Source organism: Eleginops maclovinus, chromosome 1 (genome assembly GCF_036324505.1).
Source record: "Eleginops maclovinus isolate JMC-PN-2008 ecotype Puerto Natales chromosome 1, JC_Emac_rtc_rv5, whole genome shotgun sequence".
NCBI lineage: Eukaryota > Metazoa > Chordata > Actinopteri > Perciformes > Eleginopidae > Eleginops > Eleginops maclovinus.
In genome coordinates this window covers 27,127,158-27,145,908 of record NC_086349.1, presented here as the reverse complement: position 1 = coordinate 27,145,908, position 18,751 = coordinate 27,127,158, and the positions used below count along the sequence as shown (strand labels likewise).

The window sequence follows — 18,751 nt, the reverse complement described above, 5'->3', positions numbered from 1 at the left end:
TTATATTTTACCTCCTTTTTTTGGTTCATTTGATCTGAAATGAAGTACATGAGTATGCACAATGTAGTTGAAAATAAAAAGGTCCAAGCTAGCATAAAATTGGAGGTAAAAAATGCATCTGGGACGTCTATTAAATATCTTTTAGCAGAAATGAGACCGGCTCTGATATTTCCTGCAGACTGGGTTTCAGGTGGGGAGGGATCGTTCTGTTCTGAGACGCTGTTAGCATTGCTAGCTCCAGGCTGGATTCACTCACCGCTTTGTAGGTCTTTTTCTGGCCGGCGTGTTTGGGGGCTCGGCCGGGATCGGCGCCCATCTCCACGTGCATCGCGTAGATGATGTCGAAGAAGTCCTCCACCACAGCGACACGCTTCAGGGAGGAGTTGTCCTGCGCTGAGTTCCCATCTGAGCACTGAAACACAGACAGACAAAGAGAGGAGTTTAATGTCCTGACTCACAGAAAGATATCAGGGTCACCCCTTTGTCCGGAAGTCTTAATTTATGGTTTGTTTGAAAGAGGAGCGTCGCACGATCACGGTGAGGGGGACTTTGTGAAATGACTTTTCTTTTTGTCCTCTTGAAGTGATTGCAATGGATTGAAAAATGCTTTTGTGACAGCAAACTGCAAAAGAACAAAGGGTCACTGGTATCCGAATGCAGAGTGGATGGTAGAAATCAAACACTGGTTGACGTTAATGTTGGCCCTGTCTCACCTCAAAGTTTCAATGGGCGGCATTGGATTTGATAATTACTAAATCGATCATTTCTTTTTTAGACTACTTATATTGTAAACACACGAACACATGACGGCAGAGATCAGGACATCCGAGAACAGAAGACACTCTTATCTTATTCGGAAACAATGACCATCACGAAGAATTTGCAGCTTATAGAAAACGTAAGAAATTGCAGAGTATGCAAAATGTTGAAATTGCCCAAATATGGTATTGTTGTCCTTCTGGTGATCGTCCCATTGACACCAAACCATTGCAAGTGTGGCTCTCCCATGACATACCAGCAGGTGTGTGAGACTCCAGGTGTGTTGCGTGTTCTGCCCGTGTGTCTCTCAGCAGAATGTGCATTGGATGTTTTGTCGGGGTAGGTTTCAGAGGTGTGGGGGCTCTTCTCCTCACAGTGCTGAGATTATCTAAATCCAGCGTGAATGGACCTGACACCATGGTCCCAGCAGCAGCAGCAGTGATGATGTCACCGGGGGGGGGGGGGGAGAGAGATGATGCCTCCACCGGCGATAGATTACAGCTGTGATGATGAGGTGCAGGGTCGCCATTATTTCATTTATTATCATTACATTTGGACTGCGCTGACAGCGGGGGGGTGGGTGGGTGGGGGGGAGAATGGGGAGGACGGAGAGGGGAGCGCCGGATTAAAACAAACCCGCTCTGTGAGCTGGTTTTAGTTGCCATGGAAACGATCATTACCTCGCACTTGGGAGAGCAGGAGCATGAGGGAGGGGGGGAGAAAGACGGGACGGAGAGAGACGTGGCGGGATGAAGAAGAACTGTCCTGCTTCAACAGCGAGGAAAACATGAAGAGGAAGACCGTGAAGAGGAGGTTCATCTGCTTTCATTCAGTCAGCTCCTCTTTCTCTAATGGAGGTTTAGTAACCTGTCCTTAAAGAGCGGAAACTCAGTCAGACCTGAGAGAGGTCAGAGCAGAGTAACATTTACTAAGTACTGTATTTATGTCAAATTTTGAGATACTTCTACCTCACTGCATTCATTTAATCCCTGTAGTTGCTAGGCAGATTAGGATTACTGATGGTAAATATAATCTCCTTAAATCAGACTGTAGTTCACCTGCAGTAAATCCAGCAGCTACCCTGCAGTATACAAAGCCATTCAAACTAGCTGCACCTTTACCAGCTCTGAGAACACTTTAATGATCAATCATTATAAAACATATCAGAGATATTATTCTGAAATGGACCAATCAGACAATGACTACTTTTACTGTCACTACTTTAAGTACATTTAGAGGAGAGTACTTTCTACTTTCACTGGAGGAACATTTAGAATACTTTCACTGTGACAGAGTATTCCTACACTCTGCTACTTCTACTTTACTCAAGTACAAGACCTGAGTACTTCTACTTTACTCAAGTACAAGACCTGAGTACTTCTACTTTACTCAAGTACAAGACCTGAGTACTTCTACTTTACTCAAGTACAAGATCTGAGTACTTCTACTTTACTCAAGTACAAGACCTGAGTACTTCTACTTTACTCAAGTACAAGACCTGAGTACTTCTACTTTACTCAAGTACAAGATCTGAGTACTTCTACTTTACTCAAGTACAAGATCTGAGTACTTCTACTTTACTCAAGTACAAGACCTGAGTACTTCTACTTTACTCAAGTACAAGACCTGAGTACTTCTACTTTACTCAAGTACAAGATCTGAGTACTTCTACTTTACTCAAGTACAAGATCTGAGTACTTCTACTTTACTCAAGTACAAGATCTGAGTACTTCTACTTTACTCAAGTACAAGACCTGAGTACTTCTACTTTACTCAAGTACAAGATCTGAGTACTTCTACTTTACTCAAGTACAAGACCTGAGTACTTCTACTTTACTCAAGTACAAGATCTGAGTACTTCTACTTTACTCAAGTACAAGATCTGAGTACTTCTACTTTACTCAAGTACAAGACCTGAGTACTTCTACTTTACTCAAGTACAAGACCTGAGTACTTCTACTTTACTCAAGTACAAGATCTGAGTACTTCTACTTTCACTCTAGATCTGAGTACTTCTACTTTACTCAAGTACAAGATCTGAGTACTTCTACTTTACTCAAGTACAAGACCTGAGTACTTCTACTTTACTCAAGTACAAGATCTGAGTACTTGTACTTTCACTCTAGACCTGAGTACTTCTACTTTTACTCAAGTACAAGATCTGAGTACTTGTACTTTCACTCTAGATCTGAGTACTTCTACTTCTAACCTCAACCTGAAGACATAGAGGAAGCAGTTTGGGATTTAGGACAAAATAAAGAGAGGAGAGGGGAGGATAGGAGAAGGAGGGGCGAGGATAGGAGAGTCGTGAATGCCGGAGGGGGAGAACTTTTGGATCACCGGACCCTCATCTCACTCGAACACAGAAAGACCCCTCCCCCTGAAACCCAGAGCTGGAAGAACATTTAATAACGCTTACCTCCTATTTTCTGCTCGCTTCAATTACATGTTTGTTTGTTTGTTTGTTTGTTTGTTTGTTTGTTTGTTTTTATTTCCCTTTATTACAAATGTGTGCATACTAAGCATGTAGAAATAATTATAAAGTAATTGGAGTAAAAATAAGAGAAAAGGAGATGGGGAATAAATCTGAAATGAATCACAGGGAGAGATGCATTTGGGTTTCGCTCTGCAGGACGGGCCGGTTTATTATCCGTCCTTTATATTCAGACACATTCATCATACCACAGGCCTACATTTACATTTATATGTGAGTTGTATTAGCTCCTGGAGGAAGGAAACATCTGAGCAAAAATAAACACACATATATTCTCCTTCAATATATTAGTTTGGGGAGCAGATGGAGGCTCGGAAAAGGGAAAGATCTCTCGGGTTTTTCGCTCCTTTATGAAATCAAGCTTTATTTCTTTGAGTTTTGGAAATAAAAAGGACATTTCTCGGACCTTTGACAGAACTAATTGATAAAATAATGAACAATGATTACATTTTTTAGTTGCAGCTTTTGTTTTCTGGTTTTTATTCCAGTTGTCCACATCAGTACCGTTGTTTTCTGGGCTGTAGTTCAAGTGTTGTTGCTCTGAGCGTGCCTGGGCCCTTTGCTGCAGAAATGTGAAGGACGGCTCTGCTGGAAAACATGTAAACGAGCGTCACTGGGAAAAAGATGGAGGCAGAGAGCAGAGTGAAAGCCCCTTGTGGTGCAGCGGATGGAGGCCGTTGTCCTGGCGATATCCCACTTCCATGGCGTGTCACATGACCCTTTGCCCAGCACACCTGCCCGGGAGAAATCAGCGGCAGTTTCTATGGCGACAGGGTCAGCTGCGCACAGAGGCAGGGTGGTGCCAGAGGTGGTGCGGCGTCCGGCTGTTATTTTTAAACATTTCAGACGCCAGAGACGGCGGTTCGAGACCGAGCCGGGCCGAGACTTCAGGAGGAGGACATTTAGAAACTAAAACCAGAGGGGTTGATTCAGTGCTGGTTAGGAGTTTGAAACCAGCTGACCCATGAGTCATGTGATCTAAAAATCCTGCTCGACTTTCTGTGTTTATTTTGTTTTAAAACGTAATTCTTTTCATGTTTTGGGCCTTTTTTTTTGGAGCTTCAGAAATGTTCTAAATGTGTTTCTCTTCATCATGATTGTTTTGTTAAATGTTGTTGTTGACATTTCTTTTAAAATGTGGTTTTCTGAAATGTTTCTGTTCATATAAATGTGTTTTTTTCTGAGATGTCTTATTTGACTAATGTTTTCCCTTTTTGTAAGATGTTGTGTTTGGTTTTATTTAGTTGTTTTCTGAAATGTTTGTATGTTTTGTTGTATGTCATTTTCTAAAAGGTATATATATTTTGTGTTTTCTGAGATGTTTCAGTGATTTTCGGAAAGTTGATTCTGAAATGTTTTAAAAGATCTAAATAAATGAGAACAGCTACGATTCTCCCCATGGCAAAGCAAGATTCAGAAACCTTTGTACGAGAGGCCTTCACTGACATCCTCGAGCAAATTTGAGGAACAACAAGAGAATCTGTAGTTTAAAATCAAATAACGAAAAGTCTACGTGACCGCCACCCTGCCTACCAACAAATCCAGACAACGTGCAAGGAAAACGAAACCCTAACCCTGTATGCATATCCAAAATAAGAGCCGTAAAGCGTCTACGTGACAGGCGTCCCATGCCTCCTGCCATCCCTCACCTAAACCAAACGTGGTATTTTCACTAAGCGAGAACAGTATGTGCTTAATGTCAGTTTGGGACGTAGATTAGGTTTCCTTCTGAAGTCAAAATAAGTCAACGATGGTTGTTTATATTACACAGGACACGATCATTGATCTCTTCGGTGAAAAGTCTCGTGTTTTTTGGTTCCAAACTTAACAAATCGACCTTTTTATTATAAAAAAATATGCTTTATCGGAATGTAATTATTCTGGGAGCAAGCCCTAACCCAGTCACGATTCTACAACTTAATACACAAAGCATAAATGGCTCCGCAGTCTTCTTTCTATAAGACAACGCAAACTAAAGCCTGTGACAAATCGGTCAAATAATCAAACACTAAAGCACCTTTGGCGTTATTGATCATACATCGTGCAGAGGGCGAGATATCGTGCAACACCAGAATGATCGTATGCTAATTGGATGCTCAATTAAGACAAGGTAGACTCCTATGTCTGACCGATCCATCCCCCTACTTCCAACTTCTTTTGACTTTAATTACAAATTGCGTTTTTAGAAACAAACATAATTTGGGAGGAACTACAGTTCCATTGTTCTTCTTAAGTTCTACTTTAAAGAAACGGAAGAAGTTGGTCTTCTTTAATCCTAACATCTCATAAAATGAATTTGATTCTTCATTAGTGAAATGGGTCATCTGTTAAGAACCTTTTCGAGCAATCACGTTCGGTGTTTACTCGACTTATTAGCGGATAATCAGTTGCTAGTCACTAGTATTTGGGATTGTGTGTTAACGTGATGTTACGGAGGCTGCTACCTGAAGCCTTTTTCTCCGGCTCCTCTGCTCGCAGAAGCTGTTTAGTGTCCAAACACAAGTCAACGGGGAGTTAAACATTCACCGTGTGTTTCTCGGTGTGTGTTTAAGAGCAGCACATGTCCGCCGGGCAGCGCCTCGCAGCATCTCCGAGGAGAACAGCTGTTGAGCAGCGCTGTGGATATTTACTCTCATCAGCAGCAGCAGCAGCAGCAGCAGCAGCAGCAGCAGCAGCAGCAGCAGCAGCCAGGGTTTGATTTGTTTTAGATATAAAAAGAGTAAAAAAGGAGACATGTCTGCGTCCCTAATCGCCCGCCAACACCGTAAAACTCCTTCTTCTTCTGCTCTTTATAATCCCGTAGGACACGACCAGCCCCCATCCTCTGCCCGTCCCGCACCAAACCGCTCTGTTGCTAGGAGACTGGAGGGGTGAGACGGCTGCCCCCACCCCCGCTGGCAGTCACACACACACACACACACACACACACACACACACACACACACACTCACACACACACACACACCCCTGCACACAGGCAGGTCAGGGGGGGGGGGCGGTTCACGGGAAGCAGCTGGGTCACAAAGACAGAAGACATCGCATCCACCGAGGGGAAACATGTACCGTCTTTAACTTTTATAGTCGATATATAAACGTGGAGATGGTGTTTTATTCTGTAACGCAGATATGCCCCTTAAAATCTCAGCAGAACCAAAAGCCATAACCGGATTTCAGGAATTATATTTTGCTGTAGTGGGAAGGGGAGTCACGGTGCCAATAACCAGGGCAATTCCTCGATAGCATGGTACAAAATCTAAATAGGAACACTAAACACTTTATACTGGTTTAACTGGTTATAATGCCCTCTTTAACATCTGTTTTAATGCTGCTAATTCTATAAAGGAACACATCAGGATAACGTTATTGTACCTTCGCCTGAGAGCATGGTGCAACTCTATGGAACCTTTGTTAGCCAGCTGCTAACAGCTAACAGCTAACGTTAACTAGCATGGATCTTTGGTTCACCAAGAGCATCATAGAGCACGTCTATAGAACCCTTTAACTGCTGCTAACAGCTAACTGCTTACAGCTAACATTTACATGGATTTTTTAATAACCAAGTGTATCATATTGCAATTCTATAGAACCTCCAAAGTGCAGGTAACTGCTAACAGGCTAAAGCTAACTATCATGGTGCATCATGCAAATCTATAGAACCTCTTTTCATTGGCAGCTAACTGCTAACGTTAACTAGCATATTGTTCACCGTGTAGCCTATCAGTGGAATTCTACAGAACTTTTGAACTGCAGCTAACTGCTAACAAGCTAACGTTAACTAGCATGGATTAGCAGTTTACATTTCTAGCCATATCCGGATGCCACAACATGAGAAATGTAATATTTAATATATCACTTACATTGCATGATTGTTAATACCAATTTGATACCACAACAAAACCAAAACAATAAATCACCTTTGCTTAAATATACATTACTTTGTTACTGTTAGCATATTGGTTTTTGTTAGGAGTTCAAAAAGGTTATGATTCCCTCTCTAATACGCATTTTTATTGCTATATTAGCTAGCTGTCATTCAGTTTTCACAGTATAGCATTATCTGGAAAAAATAGGATGTGCTGATCGTGATTCCAAACACATCTCGTCTCAATTTCTTCTTGCATCCCAGCAGCTCCATTTGCAACGTCAACAAAGATAAATAATGAAGACAAGAAACAGACATTAAAGCTAACCTCACAATCACTGAAGACAGCATCATGCCCTGATGATTAAGTAAAATGAATCAGTGCAGACTTTAAAAACTAATTCTAACTTTGACTTTTGGAATCGTTGCTACATCATACAGAGGGTAAATTGCATGAATCAGATACTAAATGTCTGGGATCGTCTCCCTTCAACGGGTGGACCAGGAAGACCGGAAAGCCCCACAGTAAGTAGCTTAAATTGCAGCAGCAGCAATGTCCAGGGACTTTCTTTATTTGTGTGTGTGTGTGTGTGTGTGTGTGTGTGTGTGTGTGTGTGTGTGTGTGTGTGTGTGTGTGTGTGTGTGTGTGTGTCTGTGTGTCTGTGTGTCTGTGTGTGTGTGTGGTGAGTGAAGATGGCTGTGTCAACAGTCCTCATGACTCAGATTATCTCACTGCAGATGTGACAACAGGTCATCTTTTAAAGCCCCATCTCCCTGTCTGTAAATCTATCACACTGCTAATGGACACAGCAATGACACAACCCTTGTTTCTTCTCCTGTGTGTGTGTGTGTGTGTGTGTGTGTGTGTGTGTGTGTGTGTGTGTGTGTGTGTGTGTGTGTGTGTGTGTGTGTGTGTGTGTGTGTGTGTGACATTAAAACTATGGGACAAAAGACACCATTACCTGCGTAGTGCCCCAAATGTCTGCTTGTATTTCTTTTCTTTCACCATCCTCCTTTCAGTTCCTGACGCCCTGTCATTAAATCCACATCATGTGTTCTTGTCCCACATCCATATCTTTGTGTGTGTGTGTGTGTGTGTGTGTGTGTGTGTGTGTGTGTGTGTGTGTGTGTGTGTGTGTGTGTGTGTGTGTGTGTGTGTGTGTGTGTGTTTCTCCCCCGCTTGCTCCCATGATGAGCATTATTTGATAGAGTGTACGACATCCCTGATATCCCAGTGAGACACAGACGGTCCCACCGGCCGGCTGCTGACGTCTCAGACTCAAAACAGTTTGAAAATGACGGCTCAGAGTCCATCATCCGACCGTCCCAGTTCGTTAAACGTCGGCCCTGCAAAGGTATTAAAAATGACGGTGGGAAGATTATTGCCGTCTTAAAGACTCCCTCTGTGTGTGTGTGTGTGTGTGTGTGTGTGTGAGGAGCAGGACTATCTCCCACACAGGGGGGAGGCCCCCGGGCCAGTTAAAAATGGTGTTAATTTCTCGTCCTATGGGAAAGCAAAGAGCGGTCTCTCCATGGCAACAGAGAGGGTGCTGAAGGGAGGAAACAGAGCAGCGACCCCCTCTTTGTACAGCACACACACACACACACACGCACACACACACACATGCAATGTGCAGCCTGCTTTTCATCAGCGCGTACAGTAACCATCACATAACGTCTGCAGTCTGACAGGAAAATAATCTGCAACTATTTTTGATTGATTGTTCAAGTCGTTTTCGTGCAGAAATGTCAGAGGATGCTGTTTCCAGCCTCTGGAATAAGGAGATTTCATGCTTGATATCACTTTAAAGTGAAGATCTTTGGGGTTTTGACTGACATAAGAAGACATTTAAAGACATCACCTTTGACTCTCTACTATATTCTGACATTATAAGGCCATTCGACTGTCAACAAAGCCTTAAAAAATGAAGATTTCCAGCTTTTTTCTCTGTCAAATATCTAAATAAAGGGAAGATCTTTTGGGTTTTTGACTGACATACTGTAAGAAGACTCATAAAGACATCACCCTGGACTCTTCACTATTGTCTGACAACTAATAGAACAGGTTAATTGTTCTATCTGGAAAATAATTCATCATTTTCTGGACATAAAGTCCTTTCTTTATGAATCTCAGGCCTCTAAAAGTCCAACACCAGCTCACATGCACAAGAACAGTAAATTATCATGCATAAAATGTCTTTAAATGCTGTTTTTAGCCACTTAAATATGGAGATTCCCTGCTTTATATCATAATAAATAATTATCCTCGGGTTCGGGACAAAACCAGACACTTGAGGACATCAGCTTGGACTTTGAGAGACTAGGATTTTCTGACTAAAAGATAGGAAAATCAGGATGTGATATAGGTTTTAATCTTGACAGTGAAAACCACCCAATGCATCAACAGAAAAGGTTAAAGATGAGTTACATCTCTGAGTTACAAATAAAGACATAAAGGCAGGAAGAATAGCAAGAATAATTTGTGGTAATTGGAAAATAATTGGCATATCAATTAATAATGAACCTAATTCTGAGTTGCAACTCTAATTGACATAAAGTCGTTAGCAGAGAAGTGTTTTGTGGCCTGAAACAGACTCTCTTTTAGTCCAAAAATCTACTTCGTGTTGGGGTTGGATCGCGATTGAACCTCGGCGTGTGAGAGGGTGGCGACGAAACAATATAAACCCAGAGACAAAAGCAACCACAGATTCAGTCTGAAATTTAAAACGGCATTAATGCAAAAGCTGGGGAATAATAGGGCCGTCTTCTTTTGACTCGCTGGCCCCCGCCACACAAGAGGAGCTCTCAGGGGAAACGTGGACTAATTAATCAGATAATAATGACGATGTTCCTCCGCACGTCTGACAGGGCAGACACAAACATTTAGACCGTTTATCAAGACGGTTTCAAATCTGTTCATGAGACATGAAGCAGAAATGGGATAGCTGAAGCTTGGGATTACAAGCCCAGACTGTAAGCTGATCTTTAAATTATATTTACTGTCTTTTTCATACAGTATACTAAACACAAACTACGTAATGGAACCAACGTTTATCCATCAGTTTAAATCTAGCTGCTGCAGAGACGCAAAAAAAGAAGTGCCGCGCTTAGAGTTAGTTTCCAGTTTTCGGGTCAAATGTTTCAAATTTTTCGACCCCTCAAAGCACTTACACACTACGAGTCATTCCCCTGTTCACCCCTCATTCATGCAGAGCAGCACCACCTTCTCTAGGGAAGCTAACACTCACACACACTCACACACGGTTGGCCATCGGGAGCACCTCAGGGTTCAGTATCTTGCCCATGGACACAGAGGAGCTTAACGTGAACACAAACCATGCACCACTCTTGCACCAAAGTCAAATGCTTACCCTTTCATTCATTCACTCTGAGACTAACTGACAAATAACTTTGTTCGAGTGTAATTTCCACTGATTTGTCTGAACAACAAACTACCGGGACATGTGGCAACACAGAGCGCTGAGGTTAGTGAATGTGGGTCAAGATTTTAAAGCTAACACCTTAGCTAACGAATATCCAAAATGTTAAATATCCCTTATGTTAGTGAGCCGGGTTATTTAAAGTAAGCTAAATAAACAAATAAAGGCATTAGACTACACCCTTATGGGACCCGGGTTTACTTTAGCCTTCATACCAGGCGCACCACATGTAATTTGGTATATTTTTGAATGGATCTTTGGTTGGAGCCTTGTTGGAGAAACTATAGGATGCAAGTCAATGGCACAATTCTCAAAATGGGACAAATGCTCATCCTGATTAGGGCTCGAGCCTATGAGCATCCTGGAGTCGATGCCAGGGGAAGCACTTTATGCATCCCGGTCATGCTACAACAGGAGAGCGACGTTAGCTGTTAGCTCTTAGCTTCAGGTGAGGATGCGTAGACTTGCACGATGGTGTGTTCAGGCTCCTTTGAGAGATGTTTTCATAGCAATTAAAGTAGATATTACAGAGGGAATTATGACCTGTGATGTGAAAACAAAGGAGAGGATTTATTGCTTTGTTTTTTAGTAGTAAAGCACTGCTATTGGTTTCCACTTTTACATTTCTGGTATCGTGACATGCCTACTTTTAGTCTGATAGATTATAGGACGGTTAAAGTTTTACACAAAGGAACCATAGTTAGACGACTCCTTCAAAAAGCATGACACAGCTTTAACTTTTGAGCATTGTCGAATGTGTGTGTGTGTGTGTGTGTGTGTGTGTGTGTGTGTGAGAGAGACGTACATAGATATTTACAGATTGCAGTTGGCATGGCAACAAAAAGCAACAGCTCGCAGCACTAACATGTTCAGCACGATGCTCATGTCAGCAGAAACGGTGCATTTAAGCGCTCTCTTTTTTTCTTTCTTTAAACTGGATGCACTGTGACTCGTCTCGGGGAAAGTGTGTGTTGTGCATCTGTGTGTGTGTGTGGGTGTGTGTGTGTGTGTGTGTGTGTGTGTGGTCCCATTCCCATCCTCCTCCTCCTGCTCTGTAGCATCCTCTAATCAGGACATAATGAGAGCTAAACGAGGGTGCATCTCCACACTCTGCGTAACAGACATGGACAGAAAACCAGAAGAATAATTCTGTGTGTGTGTGTGTGTGTGTGTGTGTGTGTGTGTGTGTGTGTGTGTGTGTGTGTGTGTGTGTGTGTGCTCCTGTCCCACCACACACTGAAGCCGCCCTGTGTGACACACAGAGAGACCTTCTCTGTCTCTATCATCCCCACCCCCACACACACACACACACACACACACACATGCCCCCGTACAGAACTTGGCACACCCCGGGAGCAGCTGCAGCGGGGGGGTGCAGCAGAGACACCCCCCCCGCCCTGCAGCCGTACGACCAGGAGCCACTGACCATTGTGTGTGTGTGTGTGTGTGTGTGTGTGTCAGCTCCTGTGTGTGTCACTTTCTCCCCTGGCTCAGGACGTCTAATGTATAATAATAGTGAATAAAAACCACATTTAAATAGATTTGATTTGTGTCCTCTGACTCAGGCGTTATGATATTAAATACAATAACAATAAATAGTTCCTGCAGACCTCAGAGATCTATTCCATATTCCTCACTGTGAAATCATCAGGGCAGATGACTATGAAATGTAGTCTGGATACAAATTAAGCAACAATTTTAGTAATTGGCTTTAAAAGATTCCCTTGGAATACAAAAAACATGAATGTAATCTGATCTGACCAAAAAATATTGATATATAGAACTTTATACTACAAAGAAATATACAGTTCAACTAATATTGTAATTTAAAACTGAGGAAAAACTCAACATTTGAGCTTCTAGAAACTGTTTTCTGACCTTTTGCATGAAAGATTCATTTGAAAGGGCCTTATTCTGCCTTTTGGGGTTTCCCCACGCCTGTTGTGGTTTTAGTGGATGTAAATGGTAGCCCATATGCTCTATTGGACACCCATTGGACACCTACACAGCAGGAGAGGACTCTTTAAAGTAGAGACACCACATACTGATATACACCTGAACATCAGCAGGAGAGGACTCTTTAAAGTAGAGACTCTACATACTGATATACACCTGAACATCAGCAGGAGAGGACTCTTTAAAGTAGAGACGCTACATACTGATATACACCTGAACATCAGCAGGAGAGGACTCTTTAAAGTAGAGACTCTACATACTGATATACACCTGAACATCAGCAGGAGAGGACTCTTTAAAGTAGAGACTCTACATACTGATATACACCTGAACATCAGCAGGAGAGGACTCTTTAAAGTAGAGACACCACATACTGATATACACCTGAACATCAGCAGGAGAGGACTCTTTAAAGTAGAGACTCTACATACTGATATACACCTGAACATCAGCAGGAGAGGACTCTTTAAAGTAGAGACTCTACATACTGATATACACCTGAACATCAGCAGGAGAGGACTCTTTAAAGTAGAGACACTATTGATATACACCTGAACATCAGCAGGAGAGGACTCTTTAAAGTAGAGACACTACATACTGATATACACCTGAACATCAGCAGGAGAGGACTCTTTAAAGTAGAGACACTACATACTGATATACACCTGAACATCAGCAGGAGAGGACTCTTTAAAGTAGAGACACTACATACTGATATACACCTGAACATCAGCAGGAGAGGACTCTTTAAAGTAGAGACTCTACATACTGATATACACCTGAACATCAGCAGGAGAGGACTCTTTAAAGTAGGGTTTTTTCTAGGTGTACTTTTCTGCATTCACAGCAGTCTTTTTTTAATAGCCTCCTGAAAAATGAGGGTCAGAGTTAATACGATCACGGTTTAAAGACTGTAACCAAATCTTGTTTACTTTGCATCTGACTACTTAACTCCATTATCCTTCCCTAATGAACACGTCCCGCTGCTCCTGCACCTGCACAGCCTCACACACCTGTCCTCCTGCTGCAGGAAACAGAACCTCAGGAGGAGAATAGAGCCAGTTAGTGAAGGCAGGTAAACCTTGCATTCACACAGGTAACACACCTGTGGAGGGATCAGTGCCATTCAAACATTAAAACCAAGGCTTTCAGGGCCGAGATGTGGAGCTCCAGAGACCCTCTGTCCCAGCAGGATGAGGGGGGGGGGGGGGGGATTATTCCCTGAAGGCGCTCATTTAAAATGGTGGTTGTTGTCTGTGTTCTAGCACGGAGACATGGAGAGGGGCGATGCTTTGAATCAGAATATCTTTACTGTCATTGTACATAATAACATGTTGTATATTTATGCTATAGTGTGTGTCCATTTCTGTTGGACTACATCTCGTAGTGATTTCTCGGAGATTCTGTCCACAAAAAGCTCTAAAAAGAACCAGAAACTTAAAAAAAGAGGAATGAAGCCGTCTGTTTTGAGCCTGATACAAATTCATATAATGTACATATTCACACATTTTGCAGACGATAACATTTGAAGGAAAAACTTGAAAAATGTAGAAATAACTGTGTGATCATACCTCCTTCTGTGTGCTTAGAATATGTGCACCTTGTACACAGAGCTACCTCTCACTGCACATATGATATTTCTGCGGGTATATCATGTTATATGTTGGAATGGTTTTATTTTGGGGATTGTTTCTTAACATTTATCCACTCTGTGTTCATGCATGCACCTTATCAAGGCATATTCCTTGTATGTGTTACTTGGCTTTAAACCTGTTTCTGATTCTGATATTCAAACGATAGTCTGCAAATTGTGTAAATATACACCTCGACATTTAGTTAATTATTGCAGTGCTTTGTCATACCTCTGCTTTTATCAATGCTTATGAGTGTCTGTCCATTACTCGCAGCATATGTCTCTCATACATGGAGGGCGACCTGACTTCCTCACCTCTTCATCCGGAGACATGTGAGTCGCTTTCAGGCCCTTTTGTTTCCACCACAGCTCCCCCCCCCCCCCCCCCCCCCCCCCCCCCCCATCCCATCACGTGGATCACCAATTACGCACACCAGGAAAATGCATCCGAGAAATTATAATAATGATATATATTTTCTTCTAAATAAATGTTCCTCTCACAGTCTCTGACGGGGCTTAACGTGCACAATGAAATGCGGCAGCTGCACAGGTGTTGCCAGAGCAACGGGTGCCGATCCGCATCAGCCCAGGACAATGAGAGGAAAAGTGCGAAGACTGCACACAGGGACTATTTTCTGCAAAAAAAAAACACAGATACTCGACTGGTTTTGATCTCGAATGGTCTCTGAAAGGAAGACAAATGAATGCCCTGTCTCGTTTTTGATTAGTAATAATAGATGCATGGTTCCTAGAGTCTCCAAAAGTAGAATGGGAGCCTTCATTCATCAAGCTCTGAGGAAACAACTCCCAGTTTGTGTTCGGGATGCAACACCCTCCCACATTTCAGAGCAGGACTAGGAGTTATATTTTGAATAACGCTTATGAATAGCTTATAAATAGGGCTGGCTCAGGCTTGATTTTATAATGTTTTATTATATTGAATTATATTCAAATATATTTTTATTTTATTTTGATGTATTTTATTTATTTTTCATATATTTAATTTAACTTCATTTTATTGAATTTAAATATATGTATCTACTTTATTTTATTATATGTTAAATATATTTAATGTAACTTTATTTTTGTTGTATTTTATTTAATTTTTTAGATTTAATTTGACTTAATCTCAATATATTTAATTGAATTATATTTGATCGTATTTTAATATATCTAATTTCACTTTATTTTATTGACAGCTGGAATTTTACTCATTCATGCTTGTTGATAGTGTAAAGCCCCCTGAGACATTTGGAATATTGGGGGCTATATAAATAAAATGTTATTTAAAATCAAAAATGCTCGGAGCAAAAAATCAGAATCAGACACGAGCTAAGTTAGAGCCTGCAGCCCAACATGCCTGTGCATCCGCCCGCGCGCGCACGCACACGCATCAGCACAATCAAGCATGCAACAGAAACCTGAACGATAATAAAAACTGCTGTAAATACAAAGAGTCAACAATGTGCACAGAGAGGACTTTAACCTCTCTTCAGGGGGGTGGGGGGTGCGAGAGAAAGAGCGAGGACACCTTTCACCACCGCGATTTGCCAGGAGGCACCGGCGTTGCCATGGCAGCAGGGATGAGAGTGCTCATGTTGGGATGTGGACACAAAGTGAGGCTGCACCAGCAGGAAAAAAACCCAGAAAGGCGAGCCGGGACCAGAACCCCCCCAAGTTACCTTTCATTAGAATCATGATGAAGTTATAGGAGACACACACACGCACACACACACACACACACACACACACACACACACACACACACACACACACACACACACTCTCTTTACCGTTGTCTTGACCGGGACGTACAGCACGGGTTTCCCCGGGGCTCCTTTCTTCTTCTCCCCCGCCAGCACGTTGGTTCCGACCTGGAAGCCTTTGGACTTCACCCAGAATTTGAATTTGGCGTTGATGTTGTCCATGTACACGCCGTCCGACTCGTCGCTCTGCAACAGAGTCTGCATGATCTTGTTGTATTTCCTCCGGGTGACCGTCTTTGTTTTCCCGGAGTCTCCATAAGTCCGGAGACACCAGTCCTGAAATTCTCCGAACATCTCCGCCTCCAGAACCACCGGACTCCGGCTCCTTTTGGGTGCATCCACGCACGCCTTTTTCGTTGCCATCGCTCCCTTTCTCCCTCTCTTTCTCCCCCCTCTGAACAGCCCAGGCTAATAAGAAGCACTTGGATGAATCTCCTCCCTTTCGGCCCCTTCGCGTGCGGTCCTGTCCTGCGCGTAAAAAAAAAAAAGCAGATCCGGTTCCGCGCCGGTTCTTCTGTGCAAACCGGGTCAGTTTGCAGAACACCTGTTTGCAGCGAGCTGTCCCGAACCGCAGCGCTGAGAAATGTCCTCACATCCAGAGAGAGAGAGAGAGAGAGAGAGAGAGAGAGCGAGAGAGAGAGAGAGAGAGAGAAAGAGATGGGGGGGGTGGGCTGTCCTATCCTGCACACCGGGCGGGTTTCTCCCACCTGTGCGTAAAGAGAACCCGCTCACAGTCCTCGATGAACAACAAAGAAAACACAAAGCGAGCAAACAAACGCCGCTCTCCCCCCGACCTACTTTCTGACAGCTCTGCGCGGGCTGCTTTTTAAAGGAGAGCTCGGAGTGTGTCTGAGGACCCGAGCAGCACCTGATTTATTCACACCTGTTTGAATGCATTGTCTCTCCGTCCCGTTAATAAAGCCTTCACACCAGAGGCTTCATCTGCAGCAGAGAGAGCACGGCGCGTCCGGTCTGGAGACATCTGATAAGGAATGTCAAAAAACCCTCATTACAGAATTTCCTTTTACATAGGAAACACTTTTTACAGATGCACGTGACATCAATAGTACACTGTGTGTTCAAAGAGTCAAACATACTGTTTTTCCACCTCGTTTTTCTGACTGTTGATCGTTAATGTTAGTTTTATAAGACCTGCAACCATATCTTGTCTCCAAATGCACATTTAACTATTTAAATAACACTAAACTAAACTAACAGTTTGATCAAGCATACTTCATGATTGTGGATTTTTAAATGTGCAGTTATTGGTCTTATTTTTAATGTTAACATACTTTGCAATAAATCCTGATTTAGCACATTTACATATCAAGCATTTCAGAAAAGTTTATCTTGCAAAGCTGCTTTTTAATTCTTAATATTTAACATCTGTCAAAGTAACAAATAAATCTGTGTGTCACTTTCACATGAAAAACCAACAATCGGCACACACACAGGACCTGGATTTGTGTCCTTTGTGTGTGTGTGTGTGTGTGTGTGTGTGTGTGTGTGTGTGTGTGTGTGTGTGTGTGTGTGTGTGTGTGTGTGTGTGTGTGTGTGTGTGTGTGTGTGTGTGTGTGTGTGTGTGTGTGTGTGGCCCATGCTGGCGGTGGTGACTGCTGCTGTTGCCATGACAGCAGCGAGCAGTGTGTCTCCGGCCGTGCAGAGGGTGAGTGGGATGCCCCGTCTCTCCATCCAGACTCTCTCATACACACACACACACACACACACTGTCGACACAAAAAGAAAAAGAGAGCCCCACCCCTACATACACATCCACAGTATCCACATTGTGTGTATGTGAGTGTGTGAGTGTGTGTGTGTGTGTGTGTGTGTGGGGGGGGGGGTGGCCTGCATGCTATTTCCTTTAATTTCCTTTAATTTCATCATTTGCTCTCCTGCAGGACTGACAGGCTGCAGGCTGGCATCCCTCAGGGGAGGAAACATCCCGACACCGCTCTTATTTTGAAAGGTCGACTTTAAGACGAGGCTCTCCGGTTGCAAAAATGTCGAGTTGACCCCAAAATAACAGGAGTGGAAAATGCATTTACTCTCAGACTGGAGAGGCACTCATCCTAAATACTGACATTGTACCTACACTCCTCCTGCAGCAGTTACATATTTTCCATGCAGTGGTTTTCCACATCCTCAAAAGCCTTTTTTTTATTAACAACTCAAAGGTATTCAGTTGATTGTGATATAGGAGTAAAGACACCAGAACAGGTTCCCATTTAAGAAGCTGAAATCTGAGAATTAGACCTTTATTCCTCCTAAAATTCACTCAAACCCCCACATTAATTGGCTGATGTCCGACCTACAGGATGCTTGTGAACCTCATTCCAAACCCAGTTTCTGTTTGCCTGTTTGAAAGCAGTACCTCTCGTACAAAACTGGATCAACACAACCAATTGTTACAGTCAGTATTACCGGATCGCTCAGACCCATGAGGTCCCTCAGCTCCTCCTCCCTGTCAGGCCTGTTTCAGGGTCACGCCTCCTCACTCCTAATGAGGCAAAACTGCTGTAATTACGATCACAACCCCCCCGAGCGCTCTGCCTTCTGCAGGACGAGGACAGCTCCTGTCCTGCAGTAACGTCTCAGTGGAAAATAAAAAAGGACGGCCTACAGACAGCTGCTTCACCTCAGCTCACACACTGCGACCTTTCACCTCTGGATAAACTGGATAATAGAGTGTCCATCCCCACCGTGCGCATGGTAGTATAATAATCCTTTTCTTAACGAGGCATGAGTGAAATGTAACCAGGTCTCCATAACATACATTTTATAATTCTGCAAAATCACAAACATGCGGAATGGCCACATATCATAATACTGAAGGTCTGC

At 42.9% G+C, this 18,751-nt stretch overlaps 1 protein-coding gene across 1 annotated transcript in view; it reads right to left on the bottom strand.

Annotated features, from left to right (window-relative positions):
- nol4la (nucleolar protein 4-like a) overlaps positions 1–16,326 on the bottom strand; it is a 34,123-nt gene extending 17,797 nt beyond the window's left edge. The window contains exons 1-2 of the mRNA XM_063889040.1: positions 15,938–16,326; positions 257–412 (exon numbers count right to left, since the gene is read on the bottom strand). Of these exons, the coding sequence (XP_063745110.1) occupies positions 257–412; positions 15,938–16,273 (492 nt within the window). The 5' untranslated portion in view covers positions 16,274–16,326. The remainder of the gene's footprint in view (positions 1–256; positions 413–15,937) is intronic.
- Between the last annotated feature and the right edge of the window lie 2,425 nt (positions 16,327–18,751).